Source organism: Hylobates moloch, unplaced genomic scaffold (genome assembly GCF_009828535.3).
Source record: "Hylobates moloch isolate HMO894 unplaced genomic scaffold, HMol_V3 SCAFFOLD_1, whole genome shotgun sequence".
NCBI lineage: Eukaryota > Metazoa > Chordata > Mammalia > Primates > Hylobatidae > Hylobates > Hylobates moloch.
The window spans coordinates 83429868-83442121 of NW_026652276.1; the positions used below are offsets into that span (position 1 = coordinate 83429868).

The 12254-nt window shown below is 47.9% G+C and overlaps 1 protein-coding gene across 6 annotated transcripts in view; it reads right to left on the reverse strand.

Moving 5' to 3' along the window:
* TANC1 (tetratricopeptide repeat, ankyrin repeat and coiled-coil containing 1) overlaps positions 1 to 12254 on the reverse strand; it is a 264732-nt gene that overhangs the window by 11146 nt on the left and 241332 nt on the right. For all 6 annotated transcript variants that reach the window (XM_032755640.2, XM_032755638.2, XM_032755636.2 and 3 more), the window contains 3 exons: positions 4459 to 4592; positions 2690 to 2813; positions 2183 to 2358 (listed from right to left, as the gene is read on the reverse strand). In XM_032755640.2, coding sequence (XP_032611531.1) covers positions 2183 to 2358; positions 2690 to 2813; positions 4459 to 4592 — 434 coding nt within the window. The remainder of the gene's footprint in view (positions 1 to 2182; positions 2359 to 2689; positions 2814 to 4458; positions 4593 to 12254) is intronic.

The following is a 12254-nucleotide window of genomic DNA, read 5'->3' on the forward strand; positions in this document are numbered from 1 at the left end:
GGTACTGAAGTTTATACCATTGAACTCTGACAGTGCTGCCTTCTAAAAGCACCAAGGCACAGAGGTACAGGGCCATGGCTTCCACTGCCAGGTCTGCAAGCACCTGCCTCTCCAGCTAGTCCTTCCATTAGATGTACTGAACTATTGGAAACTGGTAACTCTCATGTAGCTATTTCTCTGGCACCTGCTGGGTGCCTGGGACATGGAGCCTGACAAAATCAGTTTCTGCCCTGAAAGACATTTCACAGTTCTCAGTTTATCAAGGTTTTATTCCCTCAAACCTTGATTAGACATGGGCATTTGGCAAAGAGAGAAAGATAGTGCCCAAAGCTTTCCATATTATTTTTAGGCAATACCATATCACTTTAAAAACAACCAGTATATGTACATGATGAAATACTATGCAGGCTTTAAAATAAGGAAATCCTGTCATTTGCCACAACATGGATGAAGCTGAAGGACATTAGTGAAATAAGCCAGGCACAGAAAGACAGCATGATCTCACTTATATGTGGAATCTAAACAAGTTGAACCCACAACAGAAGCAGAGAATAGAAAGAAGCTGGGAGACAGGGGGACCTGGGGAAAGGGTAGGCACCGGTCAAAGGGTACGAAGATTCAGTTAGACAGGAGGAGTAACTTCTGGTGATCTACTGCACAGTACTGCAACTAGAATTAATAACTTTTTATTTATTTATTTATTTTTTTGAGACTGAGTCTCACTCTGTTGCCCAGGCTGGAGTGCAATGATATGATCTTGGCTCACTGCAGTCTCCACCTCCCGGGTTCAAGTGATTCTCGTGCCTCACCCTCCTAAGTAGCTGGGATTACAGACACCCGCCACCACGCCTGGCTAATTTTTGTATTTTTAGGAGAGGTGGGGTTTCATCATGTTGGCCTGCTTGATCTCGAACTCCTGACCTCAAGTGATCTGCCCGTCTTGGCCTCCCAAAGTGCTGGGATTACAGGCATGAGCCACCGCGCCCAGCCAAGAATGTATTGTTTATTTCAAAATAGCTGAAAGAGATCTTAAATGCTCTCACCAAAAAGAAATACTATTTGGGTGACGGATACATGAATTAGCCTGATTTGGTCATTCCACAATGTGTACACATATCAAAACAGCACTGTACCCCATAAATATACACAATCATTAGTCAATTAAAAATAAAACTTTGTCCAGGCATGGTGGCTCATGCCTGTAATCCTACCATTTTCAGAAGCCAAGGTGGGGAGATCACTTGAGACCAGGAGTTCGAGACCAGCCTGGGCAACATGGTGAAAAACCCTGTCTCTAAAAATTAGTCAGGTATGATGGTGCATGCCTGTATTCCCAGCTACTCAGGGGGCTGAGGTGAGACGATCTCTTGAGACCAGGAGAACAAGGCTGCAGTTACCATACCACTGCACTCCAGCCTGGGCAACAGAGCAAGACTGTGTCTCAAAAATTAATAATAGGCCAGGTGCAGGGGCTTACGCCTGTAATCCCAGCACTTTGGGAGGCTGAGGCAGGTGGATCATGAGGTCAGGAGTTCAAGACCAGCCTGGCCAACATGATGAAACCCTGTCTCTACTAAAAATACAAAAATTAGCCGGGCATGGTGGTGCATGCCTGTAATCCCAGCTACTCAGGAGGCTGAGGCAGGAGAACTGCTTGAATCCAGGAGGCGGAGGTTGCAGAGAGCCGAGATTGCACCACTGCACTCCAGCCTGGGCAACAGAGCAAGACTCCATCTTGGGACCAAAAAAATTAATAAATTAAAAAGAAAACAACTCTAAAAAAAAGCAACCAGGTAGTCATTTGATTAGTCACTTACCATATATAAAAGTAGTTTCTAAATGATCTATGCAAAAGTTTTATTTATATGGATGACTGAGAAAATCACATATGCACATGTGTACGCATATTCACGTATGTGTCTGTTGTATGTGCTGTTTGTAAGCAGGTATTTTTAAGCTTTTAAGAGTCGACAAAAATCTTAAGTCCTGGAATAGATTGCATGTCAAAGAATTAGAGAAAAATGAAAGATCCCTGACAAGACACACACACACACACACACACACACACACACACTCTGATGACACTGAGACACAACCTCATGCAGGCCCTGGATTGAGCTGTTCACTTCCTGGTGTTCCTTTCCAATGCAGGTGGAGGTGGGGAACACCTGCTGGTACTCACAGTCTCAGCATCGCCATAGAAGGCGGCCAGGTCCAAGGGTGTGCGGCCATTCTTGTCCGTCTGGTCTATCGCAGCTCCTTCTTCAACCAGATGCTGGACCACTGCCCTGTGACCTTTCAGACAAGCCCAGCTTAATGCTGACAGACCCTCTTTGTCTAGGGAAGATAGGGCTGCACCTGAAAGGAAAGCCCATTCACACAACATGAACCTTATGAGATGACAAAGCCAGAAAGCAAATCATTTCACACCTGCAGAACACCTGGCCTGAACCAAGTGTCAGTCAAGCACTGTGAAGGGTGACACTGGCTGGATGGGCTGGCAGAATGGTCATCGCTGCTGAAGAGGAATACCAGGCATGTGGCTCTGTTGCCTATTCTCTCTACTGTGTATTAGAAAATTTCCATAACAGAAAACTTAGAATTTGAATCAGAAAGCACTGAATGGGTCTGCTAAAGTTCTCTCTCTGTGTCCATCCAAAAGAAACCTTTGAGGGCATCATGCTGCTACCTTTTGAAAGGAGGAATTCCACGGTGCTCAAGTGCCCTTCACAAGCAGCCACCATGAGGGGCGTCCGGCCTTGCTTGTCACTTAGGTTCACATCACAGCCGCGTTCCAACAGCAGTCTAACAATCTGAAAGAGACACTCGGAATTACCATCCTCCTGCTGCCTTTTCCACCACACCTGCTATACCCAGACAGGTTTCTCAACCTTTAAGAATAGTCAAATGACTTTCTTTCAAAAATCCGTAAGTTGTGTGAACCATGGGGCCTGGAAAATCTTTCCATTGTATTCCTTTGAACAGAACCTTTTCCAAAATATGTACTCTTTTTAACATGCCCAATTCATTGCTGTTATCAACTAAATATACACATACCAGAGAGAAACGGTAATTTGGGGGAGGAGGGATGCCAATCACAATCTACAAGGACAAGACAGCCACAGGGGCGTGGGAGAATGAAGCATAACTCAGGGGGGCGAGCAGCAGTCATGGGGTCCCCCACGGGCACTGAAACTAAGTAAGTACCTACAGCTGAGTGCAGGGCAGGAGGGGGTCGCAGAAAGAAGGTCGCAGAAAAGGGGGTCACGAGTGCCCACCACACACCCAAGCCATGGGCTTTCCTAAGATGCAGCACTGGCGGATGGCATGCCCTTCGGGGAAGGCAACTTTTAGCAAAGCACCCTGAGGAGATTCTTAGCCCTAGAAATATGCCTTTCAACCATGCATGGTCATAAGGTTGGGGAGAAAAAAAACTCAGAAAACCAGACAGGGGTATCCCATCACCACCATCCCAGCAGGAACTGCTTCACCTGTAGCTTAGCCCAAGTTTTTCCCCAACACATCACTTGTTACATGGCCACAGCAACAGGAGGTAGCACAATCCCACTGCCTTCTTGCTCGTTTATGCACTAACAAATGCTTTCCAAACTTCCCCGTGACTTAGGACCCAGCAGGGCCAGGAAAGGATTAGCCAGAGGATCAAGGTGAAGCAGTGAGGGTGACAGGGAACAGATGGTGCAAACCAAGCTCTTAGGAATGGAAAGGGGAGAAGAATCCTGTCAGGAAGCACTCTCAGGAAGCACTCACAGCTCCTACTAAGGGAGCCAGCAGGCATCAGCAGAGATGCGATTCCATGACCAAAACTTTGGTCTAGAAAATTCTTTGTAATGGTCGTAACATCCTTTGCATCTGTAGTGTATGTGTAACTTGGTGCTAGGCGTATGGTAGGTATGTGGTCACTGTTTATGAAATGAAGGAACAAGGATTCCCTACTCCCTTGAATGAACCACAACAATACATCATAGTAAAAAACAAAACAAAACAAAACAAAAACAAAAAACAAACAAAAAACCCAGACTGAATCAGTGCTGGACCAGAGGGAAACATTTTCTTTTCCAAAGAGCATAAAAGAACCGATCTTCTTCCAAGTATGTTGGACAAATGCGTCACCAAACTACAACAGCACATATGTTAGAGCAAGTCTCCTGTTACCACGATGAATCCACCCACTCCACTTCCCTCTGCAGCTGAAGGCAGTTGGCTGTGTCTCTGACCTGGATAGCTCAGCCTTGAGCAGCCTTGCTCCCCAGCCTATGTGGCCAACTGTATTATCTTGTCGAACGTGGCTCTATCAAGTAGTCCCGATGGCACAGCAGAAGCCGAGGATGGGGAACAGACAGGCTCAGGGGAGCTGCATTGTGTTCTCAGGGGAGCCAGGCAATAGTGAACTCCATCCCCACTCATTGCTTCTGAAGCATTCAGGGGCCCCCTGGGTACCTGCCAATGCCCCTGGCGTGCTGCACAAAACAAAGGTGGAACCCCTCTCCTGTTTGTCCGTGACACAGCAGCTCCACGCCCCAGCAGCAGCTCACAGACCTCCAGCTTCCCTCTTCCTGCGGCGGCAGTCAGGGCTAAAGGAAAGTCACATGGAGGGGAATCTGTTAGTGTGTGGTGGAGCACAGATAGACAGAAATTCTTTAACAGTTCTCTCCCCCAGTGGGAGGTGGGGTCTATATGTCCTCCCACTTTGAACCTGTGGGGGCTCTGTGACAGCTTTGACCAAAGGAACACAGCAGAACCAATTCTGTGTGCGTGCCAAGGCCCAGGTCCTAAGAGATGGGCTGCTTGCACTTCCTTGAACACTGTTTCTTGGAGCCCGGATGCCATGCTGAGAGGAAGCCCAAGCAGTCCTGTGATGAGACCCACAGAGACAAGAACTGAGGCCTGGGCATGGCTGCCAGTTCCAGATGGGCTCCCAGCAGACAGCCAGCACCAGCCGGCCAGCCACATGCATGTCCCATCTGGAAGGGGATCCACCAGCCTGAATCAAGCTGCCCCAGCTAAAGCCATGTGAGCAGAGGTGAGCCATCCCCACCATGCCTGGCCCAAACTGTAGATTCAGAGGTGGCTAAGTTTTGTTTTTGTTTTTCTCAGGAAGAGATAACCAGAATACAGTGCAATGCAAACACAGGTTGGTATTATTGTCTAGTTTGGCCTCTTACCCTAAAATCATAAAATTTCATTCAACAAGAATAATCACTGAGGCAGTCTAGAGTGCATGTCACCCCCCCGTTAAAGAATCTCTTTAACAAGTCAAGATTCAGGGTTAAGAAAGTCAAGAAAGAAAAGAATATCCAACTGTAGGGGGCCCGAGTGAACACGCTGGCCCAGAGGCAGTGAGCTGCCCACTGTCATGGCGGTGCTGCGGGAAGTCAGCTAAGGATGAAAGAAGAGAGGACAATGAGGCGGGTTACTCACGACACCCTCCTGTCAGCCTGGGCCTCCCCACTCCCCGATTCTTAATTTGGGGGTAATAAGCAGGGGGTGTAGTTCGAAGAGTTGCTTCTGCTCATCTTGGGAATCATTGTCTAGAGAGGAGGACGGAGGAGGTGGCAGAAACAACCCCAGGTCAGGACGATCAGCTCTTCAGTGGGACCAGAGGACAGGAAAGGGCTGAGTGGCGAGGGATGGCTGTTCCTCTGGAGGGAGGGAGGAGATGGAGTGCAGCGCCCTGGCTCTATTCCCAGCATGTGCCTGGGACAACTCTGTTTCTAAACACAGCCGCGAACCTATACGTTTCCAGTTTCCAGAATAGGGAAGTCTTCTTACAAGTCAGTCAGGCAGACAGACCTCTCAGGCTGAAAATGGGGCAACACAAGAACAGGCCTTCAAAAGGTGTGGTCCCCATGCCAGGGAGCCTGTGAAGAGCACTAAGCCCCATTAGTAACCAGGCTCACTAACGAGAGATGGATGCGGAACAGGAAAGCTTGCACCCTGCTAGCGGAAAGGTGCATGGTGGCTGCTCTGGAAAACAGGCTGACGCTACGAGTTAAGTTGAAGACAGGTGTATCTCCCCACCCAGCAACCCACTTGCAGAGATGCACCCTGCAGGCACTCTCAGGGTGCACCAGAAACACAAGCAAAAATGCTCACCGCACCTAGGGCTGCAAACAATCCAAACAACCATCATCATCATCAGCAGGCTTCAAGAAAGTGGCACAGTCAATCAGCAGAACACTACATGTCTACAAAAATAAACACCATGCGGCTAAACACGACTGACTGAGTCAGTCTCACAAACTTAACAAGGATTCAAAGAAACCAAACCCAAAAGAAAACACACAGAGGACTTTGTTCATACATAGTTCAAAAGCAGAGTGCTGTGACAGCCATCTCGGGAGAGGGTCACCTGTGTGCTTCCGATTAGCAAGGGCAGGACCTGGTTTGTCTCCTGCGCAACTCCTGAGCTCGGGTCTCAGAGCTAAGCCCCAGGAGCCAAGGGCTCAGTGATGCTGGTGTCTGCATGCCCCCTTGGTCTGCCTGTCCTCTTTGACACCCCTCAGGGCAGCTAACAGATGCCTGCTTCCTCTGGTGCCTACGATAATGCCCAGGGAAGCTGGGAGTCTGTTGCTGATTTGTGACCTCCTCTGGTCACACCAGTCAGCATGGCCATGGTTTAACCTCCAAGAGCCACATACACACAAGGCGGCAAACCTGTTATCTCCCTGCAAGAAACTAGCTCTCCTACTGAACAAAGTCTCTACAGACTGTCCTGAGGGCCATGGTGCAGTGTGGCTGGCGACCTCACCTCTTCACATGTCACAGAGAGGTAGCCACATTTGTCTCATGGATCACCTGAGCTCCGCGTTCAATCCGGGGCCTCGTCACCGGAAAGTGAGGGAGTAAGCGTGGGCAGCAGGCAGTCCTGGTCTTGCAGACCTAAGAATGTAAAGGTCAAGCCCAGGATGACCATGGGGAAAGCATCCCCTTCTCCATCCTTCTAGAAGGGCAAGGCAGCTCTCACTTTGCTTCTGGTCCTCAGTCAGTGTGGACCTAAGCAGTGAGGGGACCTTCTTCAGTGGCCCCATCACAGACCAGCCTCTCATAAGAGTTTACATGGCAGTCCAGGGAGCTCAGGGCCAGTCTGTAGGCCTGGCTCATTCCGAATGTCCCACACCCTATTCCTCACCACCGAGATGATGGCCTGTTTCTTTTCAGAAAGGAGGCCACCACATTTCTCCAGAAAAATGCGTTTAAAGGGCTCTGTCCTGTTGGATGTCCTCAGCCTCTTGATCTATGTTTGCAGCAGACAGCACTAAAGCAGTGGGGGACCAGAGGAGGTAACAAGTCAGGAGCTGGTTCCCAGCTCCCCAGGCCTTATCTGAGCACCAGAGGGAGCAGGCATCTGCCAGCTGTCAAGATGCTCTGACACCTGGTGCTACAATATTTTTCCAAGAGGCGTAACAACTTCAGTTCTCTGTGGTAGAACAGTCCTTCATGTGCACTGGGACATGGTCCCTTGCAGCTCTCCAAGGAGGTAGCTGGTAAACCCAGCCAAGGTCCTCATGAGAAGTCAGTGCTGGTACCAACATGTGTGTTCAGTGAGTCATCCTAGTGGAGGGCACAGGGGGCCTGTGCACCATGGTTCTCAGAAGGTGAGAGACTGCTCAGCTCTGGAGTCCTGTGGTCCAGGATGTAACACAGGACAAGACATCTGAAGATAGGATCTAGTCCCAGTTGCTATGTGTGACCTTGGCAAATCCTCAAGGTCTGTGAGCTTCAGTTTTCCCATGCAGAAAGCTAAAGAGTTGAGCCTGACCAGAGTTATGAAGAGGCCAAAGTTTCCGCAAATGCTTAGTCCAAATTTCATTCTTTAAATGCAACTTATTTAAAATTTTGTAATAAACACAACCCCCCAACCCAACCACCACAACATTTGCTGTTAATAAATTCCTTTTTTTTTTTTGAGACAGGATCTTGCTCTGTTGCCCAGGCTGGAGTGCAGTGGTACAATCTCGGCTCACTGCAACCTCCGCCTCCCAGGTTCAGGGATTCTCCTGCCTCAGCCTCCCGAGTAGCTGGAATTATAGGCATGAGCCCCGATGCCCGGCTGATTTTTTTATTTTTAGTAGAGATGGGGTTTCACCATGTTGGCCAGGCTGGTCTCAAACTCCTGACCTCAGGTGGTCTGCCCACCTTGGCTCCCAAAGTGCTGGGATTACAGGTGCGAGCCACTGTGCCCGGCCGCTGTTACTAAATTCTAATACCTTGGGGCCCAGTGCATTACCATGGGTGCCCGGAATAATTTATCACTGGGCAGTCTTCATAATAGTGCTTTTCCTGTCATCTTTCTAGTCGGATAATTTCTTAGAACTATAGGAAGAGCCGTTCTTAACAACAATTGCCATCTGCATCACTGATCTGGATGACTAAGTGTATTCTTTCAAGACAGTGCAACCAGAACAAAATATTGTAGGGCAGGGATGCTACAGCTGATCTGGACTGCAGGTACCATTCATATTTGTGTTATGCAAACAGGCCCATTGCCCTTACTGAGCAGACATTTAAACTTCATCTCACTGCGTTGGTATGTAAAACTGACATAAATACCATTAACAGAATGACATAAATACCATTCTGTTAATGGTATTTATGTCAGTTTTACATACCGACGCACTGAGACAGAGATGGGGGGTTCCCATACCTAAAATGTTTGGAAACCGGGGTCCAGTGTGATCCTATCTATATTCTGAGAATCTACATAAACCAGTCCTTGTCCCTGCTGTCCCGGGAATTCCTGCTGTAGTCTCTTCCTGCCACGATGATAACGTTAATGATTCCTACTAACATAAGGCTTGGGGTACTTTTATATTGTGAGAGACCAGAATATGCCACCCCAAAATATGCCTTTTTGCATAAAGATTTTGAGTTGATTATTTTGAGAGACTGCAGACACAGGAGATATCCCAAAAACAGAGAAGTTACCCTCTTGTAAGACAAAATTCATGGGTGTCTTCCTTTCTATACCAAGAAGAGAAGGATGACTACATCACTAGAGATTTCTATCAATGGAGAATCTGGCTCTCAAACTTTACCTTTGTTAACTGCTTTTCTTGGGTACCTCCCCATAACTGGCCTTCCCCAAACCATTTATCTTTGTTTCAGGGACATTTTTTTTTGAGACGGTGTTTCGCTCTGTCATGCAGGCTGGAGTGCAGTGGCACAATCTCGGCTCACTGCAACCTCCGCCTCCTGGGTTCACGCCATTCTCCTGCCTCAGCCTCCTGGGTAGCTGGGATTATGGCGTGTGCCACCACGCCTGGCTAATTTTTGTATTTTTAGTAGAGACAGGGTTTCATCATGTTGGCCAGGATGGTCTCCAACTCTTGACCTCGTGATCTGCCTGCCTTGGCCTTCCAAAGTGCTGGGATTACAGGCGTGAGCCACCGTGCCCGGCTGGGATGATGGTTTTTAAGCCTAAAATCTAAGCCAACTCTTGGACACTGGCTCATTTCTCTGGGTATCTCCCATGGATACAACACAAGATATACCTACCACTCAACTTCTGTTTGCGTTAATCTGGCTTTCATTGCTGCAGTCTGTCCCAAGAACTGTGAAGGGTAGGGATAAAGTGATTTCTTCCTCTCCTACAATATACATTTTCTGGATTGATTTGATTGTGACCTTGAACACGCACGATTCTTACGCTGGAAGATCTGGGTATTGAACCACTACCTTGATCTGCTGCTGCTCTGCCATTTTCCTCCAGGCAAAGAACAACTCCCTCTTCCTCCTCTCCCTGGTTGACCAGAAGAAGGAATGAATCAAAACAAAGATACATGGGTTCCACGCAGAGGCAGGGCCTTTGCATGACGCCATGCAAGGGAATAAACACAGGACTCTTCCATTTGATGAGATCTGAAACAGCCAATCCACCATAGCATTCTGCTCTTTTATTTGGTAAACAAGTTTCATCTCCATTATAAATGGGGCCTTTAAATCAGGATTTCTGTTACAGCTGCTACTGAATTTTTGCAACAGCAGCACATCAGAAATGACAGTCCAGCACTAAAAATAGGGACCTCTGTTTCATAGAGGCATCAGAGAAGCCACAAGTTGGGGCAACTGACAAGGGGTGAGCGTGCCACCCTGGGCATGGCAACTGGGTTGGACCCTGTCCTCCTCCTTTTCCTTCACAACCTTTGCTATATATTTGGTGACTCCCTCTCGAGGCAGCTAAAAACCTGTAAGCACAGGCAGACTTTGCTCAGGCTTAAAACAGATCACGTTCTACACACAAATTCCTGACAAGGCTCTCGTTTACAAATGATGCAGACAGACAACAAGATCTGTGTTTTCCTTTTTCTAAGCAGATTGAGTATTCTGGGGCCATCACTGCAAACTCCTGAGGCTCTGCCATTTTCAGGGAATCTCAAGTTTTAGCAGCCACAGGGACTTACGAACACCATATACAGAAACAAGAGAGACTGAAGAATAGCCACCCACATGCTTAAGCAAACAGAACCATGGCTAAATTATGATCAGGGATTCCAGCTATTCTGCTGCAAAGGCCGACCTCTGGTGCTGCCCACCAGGCTCCAGTGAGGGTTAATGCACTCCGCCTGACCCGAAGGAAAAGAGGGCAGGGGAGGGCAGGAGAAGAGAATGCCCTGCTATGGGCAGTACCTTGCCTTCTGGCCAGTGAAATACAGAGATGGAGAAAAAAAGACTTGGTATGAAATGGGAGCTCAAAAATCAACGTGAATAGATGGCACTTTTTAGGACTCAAATTGGACACAATTTCTTCTGGTTGCAAAATCCTTAACAAGATGGCATTTGTGAATTAGATTCCCATGAAAGCACATATTTTCTGATGATCTGAATAATTTCACCTCAGCAACACTGTCCTGTCTTGAGAAGGCAAGTAGGTTTGTAATGGCAGACATTCATTTTAAGAACAACCTGACTGGCCGGGCGCAGTAGCTCATGCCTGTAATCCCAGCACTTTGGGAGGCTGTGGCGGGCAAGTCACCTGAGGTCAGGAGTTTGAGACCAGCCTGGCCAACATGGTGAAACCCTGCCTCTACTAAAAATACAAAAATTAGCCAAGAGTGGTGGCACGTGCCTATAATTCCAGCTACTCGGGAGGCTGAGGCAGGAGAATCGCTTGAACCTGGGAGGCGGAAGTTGCAGTGAGCTGAGATTGTGCCATTGTACTCCAGCCTGGGCGACAGAGCAAGACTCCATCTTAAAAAAAAAAAAATTAAAAGGTCAGGCATGGTGGCTCATGTCTGTAATCCCAGCACTTGGGGAGGCCGAGGCGTGCAGATCACGAGGTCAAGAGATCGAGACCATTCTGGCCAACATGGTGAAACCCTGTCTCTACTAAAAGTACAAAAATTAGCTGGGCGTGATGACACATGCCTGTAATCCCAGCTACTCAGGAGGCTGAGGCAGGAGAATCACTTGAACCTAGGAGGCAGAGCTTGCAGTAAGCCGAGATCTCGCCACTGCACTCCAGCCTGGTGAAAGAGCAAGACGCCGTCTCAAAAAAAACAAAAAACAAAAAACAAACAAACAAACAAACAAAAAAAACCTGACAACAATCTGAACGTATTGGAAACAGCAGTGAGAGAGCTTTTTGTACCATAAAATGTATGGTTTGCAGGAATCTCTTACATATTAAAGTTCTCTGGGAAAAGATTTGATTTGCAAAAACTCAGTTGTCAACTTGCCGGGGACACAGTCATTCCACAAACAGGGCTATTCCTAAAATTTTATAGATCTGTCACTCAAATTCACAGGATGTGCTGCCCAGGCTCAGGTTGGCTTGGCTTGCAGATCACAACAATGGGTCTGTATTCCCACCCACATTTGCTTTTGGACCCAACTTAGGGGCTTGGAGAGAAGGGCGGCAGGGTCAGTGCACACAGAAGCAGCTTCCTGCTGGCAGACTATGACCTTTTCATTCATTACCCACGGATGTATGAAAACCATTCTGCAAGCTGGAACCGAGTACCTCCAGAGAACAGCTTGCACCTGCAGAACCCACTTCCTGCTGGCTGAGAGGGCACTGCGGGCAGGGCAGGGCGGCTGGGCTCTGCTTGTATACTTGTATTCACGTGTGCAATTTACTTCCTATTATCCTGGCCTCTCCCATATTTTATAAAAATGAGTGGAAAATGAAAAAAATGAGTGTCAACATTAATTGAAAGCAGCAGGGTTCTCATAAATGTCAGCTAATTGTGGCCAAGGTGAGAACTGTGAGATGTGGTGAAGGCAGTGATGCTTGA